A 22,754-nucleotide genomic window follows, 5' to 3' on the forward strand; every position below is an offset into this window, starting at 1 on the left:
GTATTTTATATATATAAGAATACGTTTAATGTATATGTGCATTGTAAAGAAGCACTATAAGTGCATTGAGGTGCCTACCACAGTTTAAGGAATAGAACTTCACCAGTACCTCCTACTCATTTATTTTTATTTTTTATTTTTGGCGACCCAGATGGGACTCAAAACTCCTACTCATTTCTAAAGATTCAGTTCAATTAGTCCCTTTTGAGATACACTAAGGGATTAACTATGATTGTTTTGGTGGTAAGAGTGTTTTTAATATCTTTTTCCAGTATTTTTTCTCACTTTTCTGTAATAAACGTGCATCACTTGTGTAATAAAAAATATTAACTTTATTTTTGAGGAAATAAAAGCTCATTTCCTCTGAGAAACCTTCTCAGATCACCACCTTGGTGGAATTAATCTTTTTATCTTTCTCTGTTCCTGAGGCTGTTACCTCTATTACACTTGGTTCTGTGATTATTTGCTTTCTAGTCTGTCTACCCCACTGGACTGCTCACTCTTCCAAGATGGGGTTCATTTCTGCTTCATTTCCATGTTCCCTGTGCCTAGCAGAAGCCGTCCATAAAAGCTGAATGGGGGAAGGAAGGAGAGAAGGAATGGCTAACACCCAGGCCCTGCCACTTGGACAGTGCTTTCTCAGATGTGATGGAAAGCTCATTTGCAGAACAATTTCTCCTCTCTACCAGGGGAGGCAGCTCTGCTAGATAAACTGATTGTGGTGAGAGACTAGGCCAGATGGACAGACTAAATGGGGGAATTCATTTCCCCCTGGATATTAAAGATGTTATCTGGCAAGGCATGTGGCTGCCAGGACAATCAGCAGTGTGGTAGGTGGTTGTGGATGGAGCTCTTTATCTCATGCTGCATCTGCAGACCAGTTTTGCAAATGGAATAAAACCCTGGCAGCCTGAGATATGCCCCCCAACCCCACCCCGCTTCTCTTTCCCACCAGCTCCAGAGCCCAGCATGGGAGAGGTGAGCAGAGCAGACCTCAAACTCCTGTCCTGCCCTCTGTGCAGAACATCTGCCTCAGCTCCCTGGCTCTTCCAAGAGAGGTGACAAGTCGAATGCCTTGGGATTGTAGCCTTACCCCTTGTGTATAATGTCTAAGGTTCTTGACGCTTTAAAAAATAGTTTTTGGCCAGACATGGTGACACATGCCTGTAGTCCCAGCTACTTGGAAGGCTGAGGTAGGAGAATCATTTGGTGATGCTGCTGTACTCTAACTGGGCAACAGAGCAAATTAATTAATTAAAAATAAAAAGTTTAGTTTTAAAAAGTGTTATTAAATATTTAGTGGCTATAAAAGAATATTAATAATGTATGTATACAGATTAAGAATACATTTATAAGACTCTTAGTGTAAGAAAGAGAACATCACATCTCTGCATGTTCCTCCATATTGCATCCCTTTCCTGTCTCAGAGGTAACTATTAATAGTAACTGCTCCCCAAATATTATATTTATCATTCTCTTTTCTTTATAATTTGACCACGTTTTTATCCACAAACAATACGTTGTTTAGTTTTGCATGTTGTGAGCTTTATGTAATTAGAATTATTCTATATTTTTTCTAAGCTTTGCTTTTTCACTCAGCATTTTCATTGTCATACAATTTCTATTGTATGACTCTACCAGAAACTTTTTTTCCTTTTTGAGACAGAGTCTTGCTCGGTTGCTCAGGCTAGAGAGCCATGGCGTCAGCCTAGCTCACAGCAACCTCAAACTCCTGGGCTCAAGCGATCCTCCTGCCTCAGCCTCCCGAGTAGCTGGGACTACAGACATGCGCCACCATGCCCAGCTAATTTTTTCTGTATATTTTTAGTTGTCTAGCTAATTTCTTTCTATTTTTAGTAGAGATGGGGTCTTGCTCTTGCTCAGACTGGTCTTGAAATCTTGAGCTCAAATGATCCTCCCGCCTCGGCCTCCCAGAGTGCTAGGATTACAGGCGTGAGCCACCACGCCCGGCCGTTACAGATGTTTTTAATTTTATTTTTTGCTAATCCATAAGGCAATACCTCATTGTGGTTTAAAATGTAGTTTAATTTGCATTTCCAGATTTCTAATGATATTGAGCATAATGTTATGTTTGTTGGTGTCATTTCCATTTCCTCTTTCGTGAAGTGCCTTATTCAAGTCAGTTGCCCATGTTTTTCTATTGGTTTATCTTTTTCTCACTGATTTTTGGAGTTCTTTCCAGGTGCTGGATATTGTCCGTTTTAACAAATCCTTTGTTAAGCATGAATATGTTTTATCTCTCTGGCTAAACTGTTAGTCCAGTGGGTAGAGGATAGGGGTGGGGACCACAGAATAATAAATTAGCCCAGTTAAGATCCTTTAGGATTACAACTTCCTACTTCCCTATAGCTCTTTCCATGTCTGTCAAAGTGTTGGAGGCACCAAGCACGCTCTATAAATGCCCCTGAAGGAAGCGAAGATTTTTCCAGGGCTGGGGAGGGAAGGTTATAGGCTGTTTTTGTTTTGCTTTTTTTCTTTAGAGAACCAATTACAACGAGGCAGATTAAGAAAGAACTGTCAGATTGTGATACATCGGATGAGGGCATGGACGCATAGTTGGGAGCTCACTGGTGGCTGGTGAGGGGGAAGTTATTTCATTTGCCACAGGTGTTGCCTGGTGACCACCGCGTGCGCCGCGTATCTCCAGTTGCACGCGAAGTTCCTCAGATGGAGCGCCAGGTTCCATCTCTTTAGTCCCTCCAGACCTGGCACCCAGCCAAGCGCGCAGATCCTTTAGAGACTTACCTTAAGACCACAGAAGTGCAGTGACCCGCCGCTGTACTAGGAATTAGAGTCTAGGGGGCGGGAATGTGCAGCGTGCCGGGGTGGTATTTAGCTGTAGCACCCAGGGCTAGCCACAAGCCTCCTGCCCTGCTCTCCCTAGCGCTTAAGGAATGTCTAGAGAACGTGTCTTGGAGAGGGGAATTGGGGACCCGCTAAAGCTGTAGAGGCGTCCCTGGACGGGGTGTGCTGGAGTCTGGGGAGGCCTCAGCAAAGTCGCCGTTTGCTCTCTGCTCTGCATCACGGGGACCGGGCAGGACCAGCAGGACTTTGGAACCTGACCGGGAGGTATTGCAGGAAGAGGGCGCGGAGTAAACACGCGGGCTTGCGCCACGGCCGCTGCAGCCAAGTCGAGTCCCCCGGGCCACGCTCGTCTCCCTGCCGCGGGAGCGCTCCTTCTCCCCGACCTCTCCTCCCCGCAGCTGGACCACCCGGCGGAAGGCACGGGTCAGCCCGGGTTCCAAGTCCACTGCCAGAAGGCAGGGGCGGGCCCCCAACCGCAGGGGGCGGGCGCGTCACAGCCTCCGCTCCTGATTGGCCGGCCGGGGTTGGCGCCGCCCGTGGCCGGAGCCGTACTAACGGGACTCCGGGCGGCGGGGTCGCAGTCCCGACGCGAGAGGGGCTGGCGTTGGTGCCGAGCCCAGAGCCGCGGGGTGGCAGCTGGACGGGACGCGCGCACCATGCCCTACCTGCTCATCAGCACCCAGATCCGCATGGTGAGTACCCGCCGCCCGGCGACTCGGAGCCCGGTGCGGGCCCGAGGAGGGCTGCGACCGCGCCTTCGCGCCTCGCTCCCGGGCAGCGCCCCCAGGGGACTGGACACGCCCCCTCGGCCGCCGAGAAGGAGCTGGGGGAGCCGGCGCCGCGCGACCCCCGGGCTCAGGGAGCCCTGGCCGGCCCGGAGCCCCAAGGCTGCGGAGGGGGTCAGGTGCGTGCGTCCTGGCGACTGGGCGGCCTCCGGCGCTTCCGACTCCAGTCCTACGTGTCCGCGGGACGGACGCGGGGAGCCCTCGCCTCACACGTGCAGCACCAGTGCCCCGCACAGAGCCGCTCCACAGGAAAAACGTGGAAGAACCCGAGGGAAAGAGATTGGGAAAAGAAGAGGACGTGCCAAGGCGCTAAAACCCGTGTGCCAAGTCCCTGGCCCATACACAGCCACTAGCTGCACCCTTGGCACTTCCAGGAAGGGCTGTCCCTGAAGTTTTAGGAACGGAAGAGAAGGAAGGAGATATGGGGCTGTGGGGTTAGGGATGGGGTGATACCATCCAGGAGTCAGATGTCATGCTCCTTCCTCGCGGCGCAGTTTCCCCGTCTGTAGAAAGAAGGCTCTGGTTGCCCTAACTTCAGAATGATAACTGGGCCCCGCAGCTGGGTAGCAGGGTGCTCCTCTCCCCCTTCCCATTCCTCAGTGCTCAGGTGATCCAGCAGAAGGTACACAGCTCCCTTGGGACGAGGAAAATAGCTGGTGGGTTCACCACGAGGCAGGAGAGGTCTCCACAGTGTCCTAGGGCAGTGGTTTGAGAACCAGCCACCTGTGCAGTTGTTAAAATGTGGATAATTGGGCCCCTTCCCGACCTCCTGACATTCTCTGTCTGGGGCTTGGGTACGCACACTTGGAAATGTGTGATTCTTCATTTTTAAAAAATACAGCTTTATTGATATGTAATACACATACCATAGAATTCACCAATTTAAAGTGTACAATTTAATGGTTTTTCTAAAAAGCATATTCAGAGTTGTGCAACCATCATCATTCAATTTTAGAACATTTCCAACACCCCAAAAGAAACCCTGTACCCACTAGCAGTCACTCCTCATCTTTCCCAAGTCCCTCGGCCCTAGGTAACCGCTAATCTACCTTCTGTGGCAACACGTGCTCTTCTGTGTCTGGCTTCTTTCACTTACGCAGTGTTTTCAGGTTTCATCCATATTGTAGCATGTATCAGTACTTCATTCCTTTTTGTTGCCATATGAGATTCCACTGTATGGCTATACTACCTTTCATTTATCTGTTCATCAGTTGACAAACATTTGGGTTGTTTTTACCTTTTGGCTACTAGGAATAATGCTACTGTGAACATTTGTGTACAAGTCTGCACGTGGACATGTTTCATTTCTCTTGTTCTCTGTGTGATTCTGGTACACACAAACATGGGTGGCGGTGCCTGGCATGAAGGTGCCAATAGCCATGCAATGCCCAGCTCAGTTTTAAGAGGCCAGGGAGGCCCCACATTGCTCTTCCTGATCACTGATGGGCTCCCCCAGGACCCTCACCACCACTCCAGCCTTTACCTGAAGCTCTCAGGGCCAGCAGGCAGGGGAGGAAGGAAAGGCAGGCCTTCCACCTCTACCTGGCAGCCAGCCAAGGAGCTACTACGGCTTACCTTGCAGGAAGTGGGCCCCACCATGGTGGGCGATGAACACTCGGATCCAGAGCTGATGCAGCATCTGGGGGCTTCCAAGAGAAGTGTCCTGGGAAACAACTTGTAAGTAGTGGCATCCATCAGTATCTTCCCCCTGCCAACCCCTAGACCTGCCTGTTCCCTTTATACAGCCACCAAGCCCAGGACAGAGCCTGTACCCTGGGGCTCAGTCCTCTGTAGGGGTGGTCCCATCTGCAGTCTCCCTGCAGCCCCCCTGAGCCTTGCCCTGAAAGCCTTTGCACTGGAAAGCTTGCCCATCATTAGTGGAACCCCAGGACAGATCTGTCCTCTGGGTCTAGATCACCATAAGTGGGCTGTTCCTTGTCCTGCCCTCATCTCTAAGCTGGACCCATCAGCAAAGACAATGCAGAGAAAGGTTTCTGCCTTAAAGAGCTGGCTGAGTAACAAAGCTAAGTCCTAGAAACGGAACAGGAAGCCTGGCTCTGACTTCCAGCGTGGCTGCTGCCACTCGACTTGGCCACTTCCCTTGGCATCCTTCACACCATCTCCGTGTCTGAAATGTGACCACTGCTTCCTTTTCTGCTCCCTCAGCCCCTCCTACCTGTAGGCAGGGAGAACCCTGGCTACACAGGCTCAGGAGCCCTGAGAAGAGTTGCCGGAGCGAGTCCGGGTTCAAGGCGGCGAAGGGAAGGCTAGCTGATCCTAGCGCCTTGGGTCAAGGTTGGAGGGCAGAAGCCAACTCCCTGCCTTTGCCATGAGGCATTTGCTTGAGCCCTTTATCTGCATGCTGGCCCTTCAGCATCAATGAAACCTGAAAGAAGGGAAACCAAGCATTCTCCGTGCCGGGGTATGGCACACAGAGCCAGGAGCTATTAGGGGCCACCCTTGTTGCTCCAGGACTGCCGGAGAGCCAGGGCAACAAGAGGCCCAGAGGCCCGGGAGAGGAGCAAGCCCAGGGAGCACAGGCCACTCCAGTGAACAGCGGAGTGCTCAGGGCAGGTGTGGCTGCTGTCAGAGTACCGTGGAGTCTCTATCTGTATGACGCTGGGAAAGCTACTTGACCCCTCTCCTTTTTCTCATGTATAAATGGGAACAATAATGGTACCTTCCCTAGGTTGTTGGGAAGAATAAATAATTCATGTGAAGTGCTTAGCAGGGAGAGGGCAGAGAAAGTGCACTTAGCCTGGCACCAGCAAATGTCAGTCACCACGATGAGAGCTCCTGCAGGCCTAGCCTTCAGCAGACACTAGTGTCGTAGGGGGAGCTTGCTCTGTGTGCGCCTCCTCACACCACCCACCCTGGTCTCTTTGCAGTTGTGAGTACTACGTCAATGATCCTCCTCGCATAGTCCTGGACAAGCTGGAACGCAGGGGCTTCCGTGTGTTAAGCATGACAGGGGTGGGCCAGACGCTGGTGTGGTGCCTGCACAAGGAGTGACCTTCTCACAATGACTCGTGGACGGGGCACCTCTTCTCTGGAGGGGCTGCCGTGGGCCCCTCCCCCAATCCCCTGCCTCACTGACTGCCTTGTCCCAGGTTGTCCCTGCCCCCAGCCCATCCCCAGTGGGTAGTGAATGGCCTTCTCTGCAACCCTGCCTTGGTCACTGGGGGAGGGCAGGGCCCCTTGCCGCAGTGCTCCCAGCTGCCCTCCTGCTTCAGGCCTGACTGAGGGCTTTGGCATAGGCCATGTTCTGTGTGCCGCGCTGGCACTCCAGTGGAGGATGGTGCCAGGACTTGGCAGGCGGGTCCTGCGTAGCTAGTCCAAGCCAATAAAGGGCTGTGATGAGTGGTTGCTCCTCTGCTCTGCTTGTGTCCGGACTCTCACCACATGAGGCCTTTCCCTGGGGGTCTGCCCACTCCCCAGGAGGGAGCCCAGGCCTGGGAGGAGCCCTCTGAGGCAGAGCCCAGCACCCTGTACCTATATGGAGTAGAGATAGACTATTAAAAACAATTTTTATTGGTCATGTTTAAGGAAAGGGCTGGGGGTAGGCTGGAGCCCCAGGCTACGTGGGCTGCTCCTCTGGGTCTTCCTGCTGCATCCGGGCGCTCAGCTGTTGCCGCTCAGCGGCCTGGCGCATGCGCATCATGACCAGGCTCTCGTAGTCCCTCTCTGACAGCACTGAGCCCTGGGGACAGAGAGGGGATGGGGAGGCGTTAGGGACACCAGGGCACAGCCCTATGGACTCCGGACTCAGAGGACGGGGCCTAAGCACGCTGCTGTCTAAGAGTTGAGGAGGGAGGAGGGCAGAGGAAGGGAATGACCCTGGAACATCCTTCTGGAATCCCACTCATCTGTGTTCCCCCAGGGAAGGCGGGCCACTGGCCTCCAGGCCAGTTTCTCCTCAGCTGGCTCCCCTGCAGTCCCTCTCAGCCAGTCATGTCAACCAGTTTTTTAACCTTCCCTTTACCCAGGCCCTTCACGTCTCCGGTCAGCTGTGGTTCACCTGTCCCGCACCAATCACGGAATCACTTCATGTGCTCTAGCCAGGCCCTGATCTCCCCTCATTTCCTCTCAGCCCTTTAGCTGACACTCCGTCCCTCCCACTGTGGCTTCTGCCTCTCACAGGTTTCCAAGGAAGGGAGGCTGTCAGAGGTGCAGGGATGCGCTGGGCTCTGCCCCTCCCAGCTGCCCAGCTCCCTGTGGCCTGGCTCCCGCTGAGGACGCAGAGGGACCTGCCCTCCACACAGCCTCAGACAGCCCCACCCAGCAGGAGAGGAACGGCTGTGCAGCGGCTTCCCTCCTAAACACGCAGCAGAGCTCCTGGCGGGCAGGGCCCGCGGCTCTCTTTTACCATCTTGCCAGCACAGTGCGGGGGATTAAGAAGTACTGTATTTTAGTAATCAGAAGAATAACAACCACCTCAATAGGCTAAGACTGTGGGTGGAGCTCCACAGCAGAGCCCTGAGCTGCCACCTCCACACCGGATAAGGTGTGCGGTGGGAATTAAATCACTTCCTCCCTCAGTGCCGCTGAGGCTGTGTGATGATCATGTGGTCCCCACAGCTGCTCAGAGTAGTGTGAAGTCCACCCGACTTGGCACAGAAGTGAGCCAGGCCAGGGGTTGCAAGATGCGGTGGCTTGTCCATAGCAGAACTGTTGAGCCCTGTTCTGTGGCACACCACACTGGTGCTCTCATCAAACAAGCCAGGAGGAAAATGTGGTCAGTGACCCGGGGAACAAGAAAGGAGTGGCCGAGGTTGAGACGCCAGGCCCTGGCCAACTGGTTTGGAGTAAGGGGTGTACAGAAACAGGAAGTGCTACTCAGCCTGGATTGCCCCTGCTCCTCCCGACAGCCCCACCCTTCTCTTCCTAGGAGAGCTGGCCTCCCAGCCAGGCCCACCTGCTACGCTTGGCCCAGAGCAGGGCTGACAATTCATGGCAGCCCCACGTGGCCCACCCCTTTCACACAAGAGGGACCCCAAGGGAGGACCCTGGCCCTCCACTGCTTTCTTCCTGCCAGGAGGCCATCTGGGTAAAACAAGGGAGGACAAGGAAACTGAGCAGCCAGACTGGATGGCAGGCCAAGGGGAGGGCAATTGTCCCCTCTCGAAGTTAATGCTGCTCTGCCAAGAAAACTTGGAGTCACCCTTGGCATGCCCCCAGCCCTACCCTGGGAGGAGCTGAGCCCTTTACAGGCACGGGGCTGCTGCCCCGATTCCTACAGTCTCTGTTAATGAGGGCCTGTCACCAGGCCCCAGGGCTGAGTCACCCACACCAGTGGCAGGTCTCTTCCTTCCACAATTGTTCCACACGCCTGCCTTTCAATTAACTCCCACCCTCCCTGAGCTCCTCCCACCCAGACACACTGTGGGCTGGGGAGCCTGCCTGCCTGCTGGGCCCAGGGCAGGGGCGCTGTGATGAGAAAGGAAGCAGTGTGGTGACACATAAAGCAGGGCTGCCCCCAGACAAGTCCCCAGAGGATTCTTAAGCTCCCCATTGCCCTGGGGTGTTGGTCACAGCTGCCCCAATCCTGCATGCGGATGCTGCAATTACCTCAGAGCATGAAACCCGGCTTCCCACCTGACTGAGTCAGCTGAAAACACAAACACATCTTCACCACCACAAACAGCCAAGCCACTAATCAGAGTCGGGAGCCGGCGGCAGAGAGGACACACTGCCCTAGAGACGGCACAGGAGCCAGGCCCCTCTGCCTCCTGCCTATGGAAGGAGCACAGGCTGCTCCTGCCTGGCCCAAGAAGATCCATCTCTGCCGCCTCCGGAGCTGCCCTCACTCCAGCTCCAGTAAGTGCTGCTTCTTCCTCTTGGGGTTTTTTCCACTGCCCTCTCAAGTAACCAGGCCACTCCTGTCCCTGGGGAAACTTGCTGCCAGAACTCCCAGCTCTCTGCTCTCCTGGACAAAAAAGCACCCTCTTCCTGGGACTTCATCTCACCATTGAAGACACGGCCAAAGGTCTGTGCTGAGCAGAAACCCCGAGGCCTCTGCTTCTAGCCCACTCAGGGTGGCTCCCTGATTCTTGGCATTCACTGCTCCAGCACGGATCAAATGTTCACCAGCTGCTCTTGAACGCCTGTCTGCCGGGCTTCTGAGGCACCAGGCCTGTCTGCTGGCTGCCCTGGGCCCCATGGAGACCTGGCGGAAAGGCTCTTTCCGCAATGCCTCCTTCTTCAAGCGGCTGAGCCTGGGGCGGCCACGGCGACTCCGGCGACAGGGCAGTGTGCTTAGCCAGGCCAGCACGGCTGGTGGTGACCACGAGGAGTACAGCAACCGAGAGGTCATACGGGAGCTGCGAGGGAGGCCAGATGGCCGGCGCCTGCCACTGTGGGGGGACGAGCAGCCCCGGGCCACCCTGCTGGCCCCACCTAAGCCCCCACGCCTCTACCGAGAGAGCTCCAGCTGCCCCAACATCCTGGAGCCCCCACCCGCCTACTCTGCTGCCTACTCAGCCACCCTGCCATCAGCACTCTCTCTGGGGGACGCCCTACACCAGTACTCAGAGGACGACCTTTTGGACACTCCCCACTTCCAGAGGACACCTGCTCCGGACCTCAGTGATCCCTTCTTCTCCTTCAAAGTGGACCTGGGGATTTCACTTCTTGAGGAAGTCCTGCAGATGCTGAGGGAACAATTTCCCAGCGAGCCCAGCTTCTGAATGGGGTGAGGGTAGGCAGAGCTGGGGTGACTAGAAGAGCCAGAGCCTGGGGACCCAGGGAAGCATGGGACAATCATGGATTAAGGAATGGGCAGCAATAGGAATCCAGGGCTCTGGCTGCCCTCTGGGTCCTGAACTGTTCTCCAAGTCACCCCAGAGTGGAGGGACAGAGGCAAGCTGGAAATGTTGGGGGGGTACCTCATGGCAGGAGCCCTGAAGGAAGCTGGCTGGGCCTGGAAAGGGAGGCCACGCCCTGCAACCACAGGAGCCAGGCAGAGGCGAGCAGAGCCAGAGAGCAGCATGGGGGTGAGTAAGGGAGTGGGAGGACACAGCAGAACAGACAGGTGCCCTGCACCACCCCCCTTGGAAGCCACTGTCAACAGAGAGAGGTCACAGGACAAGCCCGGGCAAAAGTGGTCCAACCCAGGCCAAAGAGGAAAGCAGGCAGACCTGAGAGGAGAAAGGAGACAGGCTCTACCCTGTTCAACCTGGTGGCCACTTGCTACATGAGGCTATTTAAATTGAGACTGAAATTAAATAAAACATTAAGTTCCTCAGTTTTAAATGTTCAGGAGCCCCACATGATTAAGGCTGCCACACTGGATGGTAGAATGGACATTCCCACCAGTGGACAGAGTCCTACTGGACTGCACTGGCTAGAGCACAGCCCGGAGCCCTGGCAGGCAAGGGGGAAGCACGTGGGGGCTGCAAGGGAAAGGAGGGGCTGGTGGAGTAGGAAGAGAGAGGTAGGTAGAGATATCGAGCATAACTCAGGACAAAAGCCACACAAACATTGGCAGAAGAGGGGCCATGAGAGACTCAACCTCCCGACACAGCCGCCAGAGCAATCCCTGGTCCCTGAGGCAGGCAGCGCTCGGGAATGCCAGCAGAAGGCACAGGCACAGCTTACAAAGGGGTGTTCTGGGAATTCCCAGAATTATTAGTGATGGGAGCCCTTGGGAAATGCAGCAAAACAGTGGCAGATTTCCTTCCTAGAAGAGAGGAGGACTGGAAAGGAGATGGACGCTAAATGGTAGAGAGACACAGCTGGGCTCCAGAACCTTCCGCCAAGACTGGGGAGCTCTGCTTTGCCCAAACCCTCTGACAATGGGCCTTCCAACCAAGCCAGGCCCGCTGGGTCAAGGCCACAGGCTGTGTGCTACTGCCCCACCCTGTGGCCTGGCCAGAAGGCTTGAAGCAAGAGCCCAGCAGCACTCAGCTGGGCCACGTGGTACTGGCCCCTGGGGCTCTCCAAGAGTGGCAGGGGGTAGAGGGAGGCTTCTACACACACCGCTTCCACAACCCGAATCAGTGGCCTCCCTCTTCGCTTCTCTTGTTAGAGGTGCCGAGTTGAAAGGCTCCTCTGTGGATATAGGAGAGAATGAATAAAACTCTTTCTAACAACCTGTGGAGTGTCATCTGGGGCTGTGAAATGCTGGGACTTAAAGCAGGGGGAAGAGTTGAGGTCTCTAAAGCATGGTCCCGAGTTTGGTTCAGACCAGTCTGTGTTCTCCCCTGCCCAGGGTCCAGGACGAGGAAGGTGGAGGGGCAGGGAGAGCAGGGTGACGTGGCTGAGGGCAGTGGGAACAGCCTCCTGCCTGCCAGCCTGCCAAGAGACTGCAGACTGGCCCCAGGCCACTGCAGAGAAGGGGAGAGCCAGGTTGCTAGCTCTTGCCCCCAAAGCAATCTGTCACACATAGGTGGATGCAGGTGCGGCCAGGAGCCCTACAGCAACAGCCTCTGCATCCAGGCCAGAAAGCACCAGGGCCGTGGTGGGAGGGTGGGGCTGCTGAACATAAGGCTTCATGGAGCCGTGAGGACAAACAGCTGGCATGGGGCTGGCATCATCTGGAAGGTCTACACTTCACCACAGTGTCTGGGTCAGGCAGCAATCCAGTGTCAGCAGGGTAGCCAGTGTTATTTCTAAAGAGGAGACACTGCCTCTTGGCAGTTGGCCTCTGCCTGGCGCAACCAATGACACACCTGGAAAACCGAAGAGCTGGGGAGGCAAGCTGCCCTCGTCAACTGCCCCTTCCTGCAGCACTAGGTCGGCTAACCTCCAAATACCTCACACCACACACAACCAAGCCCGCCTCCTGCAGGCCAGGGGGATCCCTTTGGGTAAAGATCAGAGTCCCAACAGGAGACCGGACGTGGAAGGCAGGCAAGGTCTAAGAATAGTGTGTAGGGGAGGGTCCCTCTGGCCCTCAGAGAGTAAAAGGGGTCACGGTGGAACCACAGCCCCTCCTGCTCAGGGTGGTGAACTGGCCAATCTCACTCTATGCTCAAAGACCTGAATTTGGGAGGAAAGGGCCCCTAGAGGAGCCCAAACAGGAAGAGCTTCCCTGAGTGCTGGGCAGACCCAGCTGGGTAAGGCTTGGCTCCTTACCTTTGACAGGCCTGGGTAGCTGGGGCCCGCCGTGCCCTGGGGCTGTCCCTCCAACCAGGAAATCTTCAGAGGGTTACTGGCCAGGCCAACTTCATTCTGGAAAGCCAGCTCCTGGCAAATATAGCATCCAGTCCTGGGCCTGTCCACCAGACCAGCTATAGAGAGGCTCTCTCTACCCCGACAGAAAGGACAGAAGCAGCATTCTAGTCCTCTCAGCTGAGCAGGGGCAACCTCAGCAACCTTCAAACGATGGGGCCTTAAAGCTTTGATGTCAAACTTCCCTTCTTGTGGGAGAATGACGGGGATGCACCTTCTGATTTGGGGGAGTGAGGAGAAGCATGAAGGGTGGGAAGGCAGTGCTGGGGCTCACCACCTCAAGGGGTGCAGGGTGGAGGGTGTGAAGCCAGCCAGCAGGGAACGAAGAGTCAGTGTGCACTCCCTCCATTCCCAGGGCATTCTCCCATCCACCCCTTCATGTGCAGCACTTCTATCCCCAGGAGTCAGGAGCCTCTCGGGGAGCCTTGGCTCTGAGCTGGCCCAGCATCCCCAGGAAGTATGGAACACCTAACTCAGCGGGGCCACAGAATTGGGTCCCTGCCGTAGAATGACAGGGCCACCAGTGGCCCCCAAGCCTCACGCAGCACTCACCGCAGCCTTGACAGTCGCAAACTCCACCACAGCCATGCCCGCCTTCTTACTGGAAAGCACGAGGTTGAGAACCTCACCATACTGTGGGGACAAGGGAGTCCCAGTAAGCATGGCTTGGCCTTTAGGATGGCCCAGCTCGTGCCAGAGACGAACCTGGGCTGCTCTGAGGCCCACTGCAGCATTTGCAGCTGGGGGATAACTTCTTATTGCTAGAGTCCCAGAGAAGTGAGATCAGAGATCAGAAAGAAAGAAGGTTTTTTCTAGGAACGCAGGACAGCAAAGGAGAGATAAGTGAAGGACTGGGAACTTGGACTGGCATAATCACAGCTGCCTTGCTGGTTGAAAGTAGTGAAGAGGACAGGGTTTTCGTGCCACACACCCACCTCCTCTCTCCCAACACACCCAGCCAAGCCCTTTGTTTCTAAGGATGGTAGGGGACAGACCTAGACAGCAAAGGAGAGATCAGGCTGGAGGAGGCACATGGCAACACAAGAGAAAGGAGGACCATGGCCTAGGGAGAAGTCTCTAGGCTGTTCTATGGTCTATGAGATAGCCAAAAAAAACAAGCAGGTAGAAGAGATGTTAAGCAAAGTTCAGGCATAGAGAGTTCTGGGATATGGGCTGAGACGTGGCCTGAGGTGACAGGAAAGACAGGAAGTCAGAGGTGCAGACCTTTTGCAAAAGCCGCAGGAGAACATCTTTGGAGTAGCCACCTCTTGACTCATCCACCTTCTTGCACTTCCATTTTAGCTGAAAAGACAGTATCATTTAACACTGACCCTTAGCCGAATGGCAAATGGTACCTAACCCCATGACTGGGCTTTAGTCTGAGCAGATACCGCTGACTCTCCAAGGTACCTGCAATCTAGAGAGCACCACCAAGACATGTTTTCCCCTTGGAAACATAGGCAGGGCAGCCTGCTCACCCCAGGAATGCTTCCAGCCCTTCGAGGGCTTCTGGGGAATGCTGCCCTGCAATCGTCAGGGCTAAGAGCAGCCTTTCACGGCAAGCTCTGGGAAGCAGTCTGTTCTCCAGGCAGCTGGAGGACAGAAAGGAAACGGCAGTGGTGCTGGTTCCCCTCAGAGATCCAGTGTCTCCACCAGAACCCCTCAAACCACAGGATGCATCCATTCTGGCTGAGAGGAGGTGGTGCTGAGTATGAGGTGGCCCACAGATCCTGCCCATGCTCACCTTTAGTTTGGGGGTTCCTTTGTCATCAGTATTTTCTGCCTTTCCTGGAAACGTTGGGAAAAGAAGAAAGGTCGAATATGAGAGAGTAAGAGGTTCTCCCAAAGGAGATGCAGCCCAGAGCCAGAAGGACCTCCTGACCAAGAGCAGTATCTGCCCTGCCCTGTGAGGCCCTGGTGGGGAAAGCAGATGCAGTGCTCCCATCCCCAGGGAAGCTGCCACCCCAAGAGTGGTCTCCCCAGCTGCCTGAGAGCCACCTGTTAGCATTCTCCAAATGAAGAGCTGGGAACACCTTCTGGGGACAGGGCGCAGAGACACAAACTATGCGGTTCTACTGAAAGAAAATATCCCAGAGCCTTTCTCCCCACTGATCTGCTTCCGAACAGAGCCACCTCTGCTTGGGACTAAGAAAAATGCAGCCACGAGATCTCAGAGTAAAAAGCAAATAGACCCCAGAGAACTGGTAGGAAGAAGGGTCAGGTGGCATATGTCAGAGTGAGGTGCCATAGGGTGCCCCCAGGGCTCCAACAGGTGGAAGCCTCCACAGCAACTCCACCAAGCAGCCAGTGTGGCCACTTTGGCAATCTGGAGCTGCCTTGGAGGGGGAGACAGGTGGGTGGAATGGACTCTCACCTCTCAACCTCTGGTCACGTTCCTGGCGTATCTGCTCCCGGATCAGCCTCTGCTGTTCCTGTAGTTGCCGGGAACCTTCTTCTCGTAGGCGTTCGATCTGCAGAGCGGGGGGTGGAGGGGTGACAATTCTGTGCAGATCCAATTCCAGGTTGGCTCACCTTGTAAAGGTCCCTGGGAGGTTCCACCTGTAAGCTAGGGCTCAGCAACCTGTGGATGGGACAAATTACCCAGATCCCACAGAAGAGGGTGGAAAGTGCATGCCCTCTCCAGACATGACGGCCACCCAAGTCCATTCTCCTCCTCCTTTCCCACCTCCTCCTCCTCCTTCTGCAGATGGCCCTCAGGCCAGCGTGCCTAGATGCTCACCTCTTGCTCTAGTGTCCTGGTGCTCCTGCTGTCCTCCTCCTCCTCACTCCCCTGGGCCTGGGCCTGCTGCTCCCGAGCCTCTAGGTCTAGGCACAAGGGTTACATGATCCAACTACTAGTCTTCGCAGTTTCTACGTGGCCTGAGCCCACCTCAGCTCTGGCTCCTTCCCCAAAGTCTTACACAGGACAAGACCATACAGTAACTCCGCCCTCTCCCTCCGTGCCTATATGCCCCTGAGTTAATTCCCACTGAGAAAAATCATAGCACCGAAGTATGGGCTCCAGAGGAGTGGCCAGGGGTCTAGAACCAAGCTGGTCCCTTCCAATCAGTGAACAGGGTACAGATGGGTGCTTATGCCAGCAGCCCAGGACTATGTGTCAGGGTTGCCAGTGGGTGGAGCTGCTGGCCTCTGTTCCTGGGGCACCTTAGCCTGATCTTGGACCTTGCTTTGGCTTTGATTCTCTTTCTACCACTGAGTTCAAGTTCTCACTATCACCTTTACCTTCCCCCTCAACTCACATTTACCAAGCCTCACTGTGGATGGGCTGCAGTGGCTCCTACAGGGATGGGCAGACTGTGGGAAGGCATTACCCCAGGTCCCAGAGCCATTCCTGCCTTCTAGGGGAAATTTGCTTGCAGCCCTATACCACACCAGCTGCTGTGACAAGCCCTTCTCTCAGGCCTGGGAGGTTTGTGGATTGTGTATTTTACTTGCCTAGAACCTCCTTTTTTTTTTAATAGAGAAATGGATATATTGGGATGTATATGCACACATTAAAATATATGGATATTGAATAGGCAAGAAGAAAGGGCCAATCTTATTGGGTTGATGAAAATGTTCTAAAATTGATTTATAGTCACAGTTGCATCATTTGGTAAATTTACTAAAAATCATTGAATTGTATACTTGAGATAGGCTGATATTATAATATGCAAAGAATACCTCAATAAAGCTGTTAAAAAAGAAGAGAAAGCCTGAACCTCTTTGAATCCTTCTGAGGGAGCTTCTCAGAGTCAAAGCTCTGGGCAGGAATGAGGCTGGGACAAATACAAACACCCAGCTGGGGATGGTAACTATGACCCCTGATTTTACTCACACTGTATATTTAAATCCCAGCTCCAGCAAGTTCTTAAACTTTTGGTGCCTTAACTTCTTTGCCTACAAAAATGGGTTAGTAACACCCACTTCTTTGGATAGTTGTGAGAATTAAAGAAGTCAATAAAGCATTTGTCACAATGCTTAGCTAATAGTAAATCTAGTCATTGTTATTATTCCTAAGAGCATCTTTAGGAACCAACCTCTAAGAACAAAGTTTTGCCCAGAGACCCGAGCTAAGAGGCTTTGAGTCGATGGAAGTAAAGCTCCAGGAAGAAAAGTGAGGGGGATGAATGAAAATGGCCAAGGGAAACCGCAGGCCAGCCAGCACTACGACGTCACCTACCAAGCTTCACTCTCTTCCTTCTTTCATCAAGTTTCTGGGTCCTCTCCGCTGCCTGCTTCTTGGCTTTCCTGACCTTGTCATAAGCAGCCTGGCAGGAGAAAGGAACAGAGAGCAGTAGGTCCACCAGAGAAAAAGGACAGAGACCCAGCAATCCTCCTGGCCCCTGCCTCCTAGCTGCAGAGCCATCAAGGAAGCAGCCTGGTGACTGAGTCTCCAAGGCTTAGACAGCAAGGACTGTGCCATGTGGCAGAGGACAGAGGACTGAGGTTGAAGAGCAGCAATGGTCTCTAACCACGGGGCATAATTCAGTTAAAGGAGGATATACTTACCCTGGCTGCAGCATCGGTCAGCACCTCCAAGGCCTGAGAAAGCTGGTGGAAGAGTTCAGCTACACACACGGATCAAAAGGAGAGAAAGGAAAAAAACAAAGTTAGCCTTGGTGATGGTGTGCGTCCTCAAAAAAAAAAACACTTCAAGCCAGGCGTGGTGGCTCACACCTGTGATCCCAGAACTTTGGGAGGCCAAGGTGAAAGGAGCACTTGAGCCCAAGTGTTCGAGACCAGCCTGGGCAATGCAGAAAGACCTTGCCTCTACAAAATATATATACATATATATATATATATATATATGTATATATATGTGTGTATATATATATATGTATATATATGTGTGTGTATATATATATGCCAGGTGTGGTGGCATGCACCTGTAGTCCTAGCTGTTCAGAAGGCTGAGGCAAGAGGATCACTTGAGCCCAGGAGTTTGAGGCTGCAGTGAGCTATGATTGCATCACTACACTCCAGCCCATGCAATAGCAAGACCCTGTCTCAAAACAAACAAACAAACAAAACAAAACAAAACAAAAAACACTTCAAAGAAGCCATAGGTTACTTGGAAAAAAAGGTCTTAAGGGAAAAAAAAGCCACAGGATGGGCAGAAAAGCCAACATCAGCAGATGACAGACCAGCAAGGATGGGTGAGCACATCAGCAACTGACTGGACACCCCTAACATGTGAAGGAAACCCTGGGACCCGCTTTCCCAGAGCCAGGCTATGTGCGCCTACACTCCACACACAGAGCTTAGATTGAGAAACAATGCCCAGGTGAGTAGGTCTCTTTCTCTCTATCCTCTTGGGAGGAGGGTCTCACCTGCCCTGGGATTATCCGGATTTTTGTCTGGGTGGCAGGAGAGGGCCTTCTGCCTATATGCCTTCTTCACCTGCAAGAGTCAGACAGAAGACGTGGTCATTCACTCTCTCACCCCAGGGACAAACAGGAAAAACCTTGCTCAAGTGATAAGGGAAATCCCATGCCCACATAAGAGAGAGGCTCCTGGGAGGCGGCAAAGGCCATGGAGGCAGCTGGCCACTGCCACCCAGCTGAGAAGCCGGGCCTACTTCCTGCTGAGTGCTCAATCTCAGATGTCAAGGGGCTCCTGGAAGAGGTAGGAGCACAGTGTCCTGGTTTCTTTACAGCCACCTGAAGACAGGTACTCTTATACATTCTTACTTGGCATGTAAACTGGGGCAACATTTCTGGAAGAAACTTTAGACCTTAAATTTTAACATGTACTTTCCTTTTGACCCAGTCCTAGGAATTTGGACTTGTAGAAGTATGCCAAAATAAATATACATGGATACTCATTGCAACACTGTTTATAACAGTCCCCCACTGAAGCCAGCCAGGATCTCCATCAATAGGGAGACCTGTTAAAAAAATTATGACAGATAGAGGTCTCTAAATGCTGACACAGAAAGATCTTCAGGGTTAGAATGTGTGAAAAAAGCATGGCTCGGAACAGGGTATATGTAGTATGATCACTTTGGGGTTTAAATTAAACAAACAAATACATGAAATATAGTTACAGATACTCGAGCATGTGCATAGTTGTCATTTTATTTTTTTTCTCAAAGCAATCCTGAAACTTAATAGAGGTTTCCTTTGGAGAAGATGAAGGTAGGGAGGAAAGAAGCATTTACTTCTCATTTTATACCTTTCTGTAGTTCAAAATTTCAAAACTTCAGCCTTATTTTATTATTATTTTTTATCACCAAAAGGATTTTTCTTAGTGGGGATATTATGGTCCATTTTAAATTTTCATCTTCATATCTCTCTGTATTAAAAAGAAAAAACCCTAATATTTCTTATATTAGTAAAAATAAACAAACATAGCTACCAGGATTCTCTTTCATGTGTTACCTACCTAGCTGTTGTAAGTGAAAACAAAGTACGAAATCCCAGAATCTGCCCCCTGCCTCCCAAAGCCTTTGCCTCCTCACTTCTGCTCTGTATGTGTTACCTGCCGGCTCAGACCTCCTGGAGGAACAGCTAAGCAGACTGCTGGCTTTCCAAGCTTCCCAGATAGAACCAAGAGAGGCTTCTATGCCCAAGTGTGCTAAATAAAGACCTTCAGAGGTAAGCAGCCAGCAACCAGCATCTGCCAGGGATGGCCTGTCCGGTAGGTGCCTGACTCAACTCCTACCTCCATGAGGCTGCCACCCGGCCTAGGACCCCTGGGGGTGTGCTGCCACCTGCTGGGCCACAGCCAGCACCACCCCTTCATCTGCCAGGGCAACCCAAGCCAAGAATGGCTCTCCTGACTCAGCTGGAGGCAGCAGGAACCCCTCCCAGGACAGGCCTCAGGCAGTGAGACTGTGGATGTGCCTCCCTGCCCTACCCCGCCTTCCTGATCACCCCATGCACACCTGACCTGCTGCTCACCTCCCCACCCTCACCCTCCCTCTCTAGCTCTGCTTTCACTATAAAAAATAACAATACTAAAGGAAGGGGAGTTGCTAGCTTTATAGACAGTCTTACATTTGCAATGTCATCGTTGCTCTTTAGGTCCCCTATCATTCGTCTTTTCTCCCTTTCACTCTCTTTTGCCTCCTTTACTGTGCTCCCAGCCTCATTTCCTTTTTATTTTAAACTAAGACTCTATGAAACAGTTTTTATATTTTAGGGCCCTTTATTTGCTGTTTTCAATAAGCAAAACAATACCATAAATATATAAAGAGAAAGTCAAAAAGCTAATGTTCTTTCCCATTTCCCAGCACTCTAACATCAAGGTTCCAGGGTTGACTGGATGGTGGATGTCCTGCTAATCCATCCTCCTTGATCATTCCAACAAATCCAAGCACCTGCACACTGATAGAAATCTGTTGGGGATTTTTGTTCTTGGCCTCTCAACCCCACCTCTCTGGTCCCATCTCCACCTTCTCTCTGAGATGTATGAGAAGAAGAGGTGGAGGGAAGTGCCCAGAGTCTTAGAGGCAGCTCATCTCCTGGGGGTCAATGGCCTTACCTTGCAACAGTGTCCTCGGGATGAACTTCCCCAGGACTAGGACTAGCAGGGCTGCTCTGCTGATTTTGGGGAATTTTGTGGAAAATTTTTTTTTTTTTTTTTGGAGATAGGGTCTTACTCTGTCACCTAGGCTGGAGTGCAGTGACATCATCATAGCTCACCACAACCTCAAACTCCTCACCTGAAGCAATTCTCCCGTCTCGGCCCCCCAGAGTGCTAGGATTATAGGCATGTGCCACCATGCCTGGCCCTGATATTTACTTTTGTATTATGGGACTCTTTTAAAGTGGTTCCTATGTTCTTTTTTATAAACCTGAGAGGGACAGCAGAAGAGAGATGAGAGTGAGACGGAGCAGTAAGAAAGCAAGACAAAAGGGGCATCGGGTGGGCTGGATGTTGGTACCACCTTTGTTTTCTTTCCTTCTTTTTTTATAAAGAGAATGCTTTCTGAATTTTATTCTGAAGGAATGATAAATATTGTTTTGTGTTTTATAATTTATTTTGGATGTTCTATATTGGAAAATTAATTTTTTACTTAGAAAAATAAAACTGTTCAAACTGAAAAAATTATGTAATAATTGATCTGCATATATTAATTTGCTTCCTTGTCAATTCTCTTTGTAGAATGTGTTCCCTTGACAAATGTCTATAACAGTCTGATAAGATTTTCCAGCCTGAGCAAGAGCAAGACCCCGTCTCTACTAAAAAAATAGAAAGAAATTATCTGGACAACTAAAAACATATAGAAAAAATTAGCCGGGCATGGCGGCGCATGCTTGTAGTCCCAGCTGTTCGGGAGGCTGAGGCAGGAGGATTGCTTGAGCCCAAGAGTTTGAGGTTGCTGTGAGCTAGGCTAACGCCATGGCACTCACTCTAGCCAGGGCAACAGACTGAGACTCTGTCTCAAAAAAAAAAAAAAAAAAGATTTTGATGCAACTAGTACAATTATACCAAGGTTATTTCATTCCCCATCGGGGTGAACCCCATCCTACCTCTCACCTCTCCAGCCTCCCACGCTCCCAACATTTACAACCAGATATAACTGCCTCAATCAACCTGACATATCCTGGACCCCCATCCCCTCAAGGCCTGGCCTCTGCCTCAATTTCCAAACCATCTTTTAAAGGTAGAATGGGCTGAACATTCTGTGTTTTAAGGTCCTCTAGGAAAAATTACCACTCTCATATACTGGCTAGATATTAGTAGGGAGAGAGGTGAGGTCCTTACCTTACCAGGGTAAGGCTGGTATTCATTCCCAGGGAGGGACCACTAAGGGTGGAAAAAAGAATTCTCCACAAGCCCCTCAGTGCAACACTGAATTCACCCCACCTGTGGGTCCACTAATGGAGCATCTAGGATACGCAGGGGCTGATCTGGAGCCTGGGAATACAGAGAAAAATCAGGCATGTTCCCTGACACTGAAGACGAAGGACACTGCTTAGCAAAGAAGATGCCAGAGAAAACAATCAATTACGATTACAGTGTGTGAGATGTAAGAGTGGTCCATAAGAATGGGAACAGGGGAAAGGATTGACTAATTTAGCCCTGAAGCCTTCCCAGAGGAGGCAATGTCTGAGATGGGTCTCCAAAGGTGAGTAGAAGTTCTCCAAGCAGAGAACCTAAAAAGAAATTCAAAACAGAAGGTATAAAAGAGGCTAGATTTCTCTTCAAGATTAGAGGAGAAATAGAAAAGTTTTACTTTAATGAGGAAAAGGTATTGAGAACAGAAAAAAACACAAAGAGAAAGAGACATAGCTGCAATAAAACATGGAAATAAAAATAATGTTTTTTGTCAAAGGACGTTTTGGTTAACTAAAAAACTTCAACCAGGCCAGGTGTGGTGGCTCACACCTATAATCCTAGCACTCTGGGAGGCCAAGGCAGAAGGATCGCTTGAGCTCAGGAGTTCAAGACCAGCCTGAGCAAGAGCAAGACTCCATCTCTATAAAAAATAGAAAAATTAGCCAGGCGTCATGGCGTTGTAGCACTGGCCTGTAGTCCCAGCTACTCGGGAGGCTGAGGCAGAAGGACTGCTCAAGCACAGGAGCTTGAGGTTACAGTGAGCTATGATAAGGCCACTGCACTCTACCCCACTCTGTCGCTACTCTGTCACCACTGCTCGTGACAGAGCGAGACTCCGTCTTAAATCAAAAAAAAAAAAAAAAAAAAAAAAACTTCAACCAAAGAGCAGTCTATCAACAGTAATTTAATTTCACCAAACAACATATCTGCCAAATTAACACTCAATTTCACTGATTTTGTAGTTCTCTTGGTTTGGCTGTCTAGTTGTATAAGAGCATATAAGACCTTATAGCTGGTTTTACATTTACATATTTAAATAACATTATATGATAAATGTAATTTAAGCCAACAATGGAACTTGTGGGAATTTTTTTCCCTTTAAAAGAATACAAATACTGTGAAAGTCTATAAAATACTCATCATTTATAATCACAAAATACAATTTTCCAGGCTTTTAAAAAA

General features: G+C 51.5%; 3 protein-coding genes across 4 annotated transcripts in view; 2 read left to right on the forward strand and 1 right to left on the reverse strand.

Annotated features, from left to right (window-relative positions):
• The first annotated feature begins 3,374 nt into the window (after positions 1-3,374).
• GCHFR (GTP cyclohydrolase I feedback regulator) lies at positions 3,375-6,968 on the forward strand. The gene is made up of 3 exons (XM_012649410.1): positions 3,375-3,518; positions 5,194-5,288; positions 6,500-6,968. Exons 1-3 carry the CDS (start codon positions 3,483-3,485, stop codon positions 6,621-6,623), a joined length of 255 nt encoding a protein of 84 aa, XP_012504864.1. The 5' UTR covers positions 3,375-3,482; the 3' UTR covers positions 6,624-6,968.
• A 160-nt stretch (positions 6,969-7,128) lies between these two features.
• Positions 7,129-22,754, reverse strand: part of DNAJC17 (DnaJ (Hsp40) homolog, subfamily C, member 17) — a 32,135-nt gene continuing 16,509 nt past the window's right edge. Inside the window, exons 2-11 of one of the 2 annotated variants that reach the window (XM_012649412.1) lie at positions 18,116-18,185; positions 17,295-17,353; positions 16,966-17,053; positions 15,523-15,608; positions 15,157-15,253; positions 14,527-14,570; positions 14,007-14,084; positions 13,335-13,415; positions 12,687-12,797; positions 7,129-7,311 (exon numbers count right to left, since the gene is read on the reverse strand). In XM_012649412.1, the coding sequence (XP_012504866.1) occupies positions 7,189-7,311; positions 12,687-12,797; positions 13,335-13,415; positions 14,007-14,084; positions 14,527-14,570; positions 15,157-15,253; positions 15,523-15,608; positions 16,966-17,053; positions 17,295-17,353; positions 18,116-18,185 (837 nt within the window). In that variant the 3' untranslated portion in view covers positions 7,129-7,188. Of the gene's footprint in view, positions 7,312-11,468; positions 11,661-12,686; positions 12,798-13,334; positions 13,416-14,006; positions 14,085-14,526; positions 14,571-15,156; positions 15,254-15,522; positions 15,609-16,965; positions 17,054-17,294; positions 17,354-18,115; positions 18,186-22,754 lie in introns of those variants that run through there. The other variant, XM_012649413.1, reaches the window with a different exon arrangement.
• On the forward strand, positions 9,399-10,618 carry LOC105814446 (chromosome unknown open reading frame, human C15orf62). The gene has a single exon (XM_012649414.1). It carries the CDS (start codon positions 9,770-9,772, stop codon positions 10,295-10,297), a length of 528 nt encoding a protein of 175 aa, XP_012504868.1. The 5' UTR covers positions 9,399-9,769; the 3' UTR covers positions 10,298-10,618.

The sequence above is a fragment of the Propithecus coquereli genome, unplaced genomic scaffold (assembly GCF_000956105.1).
Source record: "Propithecus coquereli isolate 6110/MARCELLA unplaced genomic scaffold, Pcoq_1.0 Scaffold3, whole genome shotgun sequence".
In the NCBI taxonomy this organism is placed as follows: domain Eukaryota; kingdom Metazoa; phylum Chordata; class Mammalia; order Primates; family Indriidae; genus Propithecus; species Propithecus coquereli.

What these genes read in the sequence shown, in the direction of transcription:
- GCHFR (XM_012649410.1), top strand. Translation starts at nt 3,483, where the DNA reads ATGCCCTACCTGCTCATCAGCACCCAGATCCGCATG. An exon ending in TCAGCACCCAGATCCGCATG is followed by an intron (nt 3,519 to 5,193) that starts GTGAGTACCCGC and finishes CTTACCTTGCAG; the next exon opens with GAAGTGGGCCCCACCATGGT. An exon ending in AGTGTCCTGGGAAACAACTT is followed by an intron (nt 5,289 to 6,499) that starts GTAAGTAGTGGC and finishes GTCTCTTTGCAG; the next exon opens with TTGTGAGTACTACGTCAATG.
- LOC105814446 (XM_012649414.1), top strand. Translation starts at nt 9,770, where the DNA reads ATGGAGACCTGGCGGAAAGGCTCTTTCCGCAATGCCTCCTTCTTCAAG.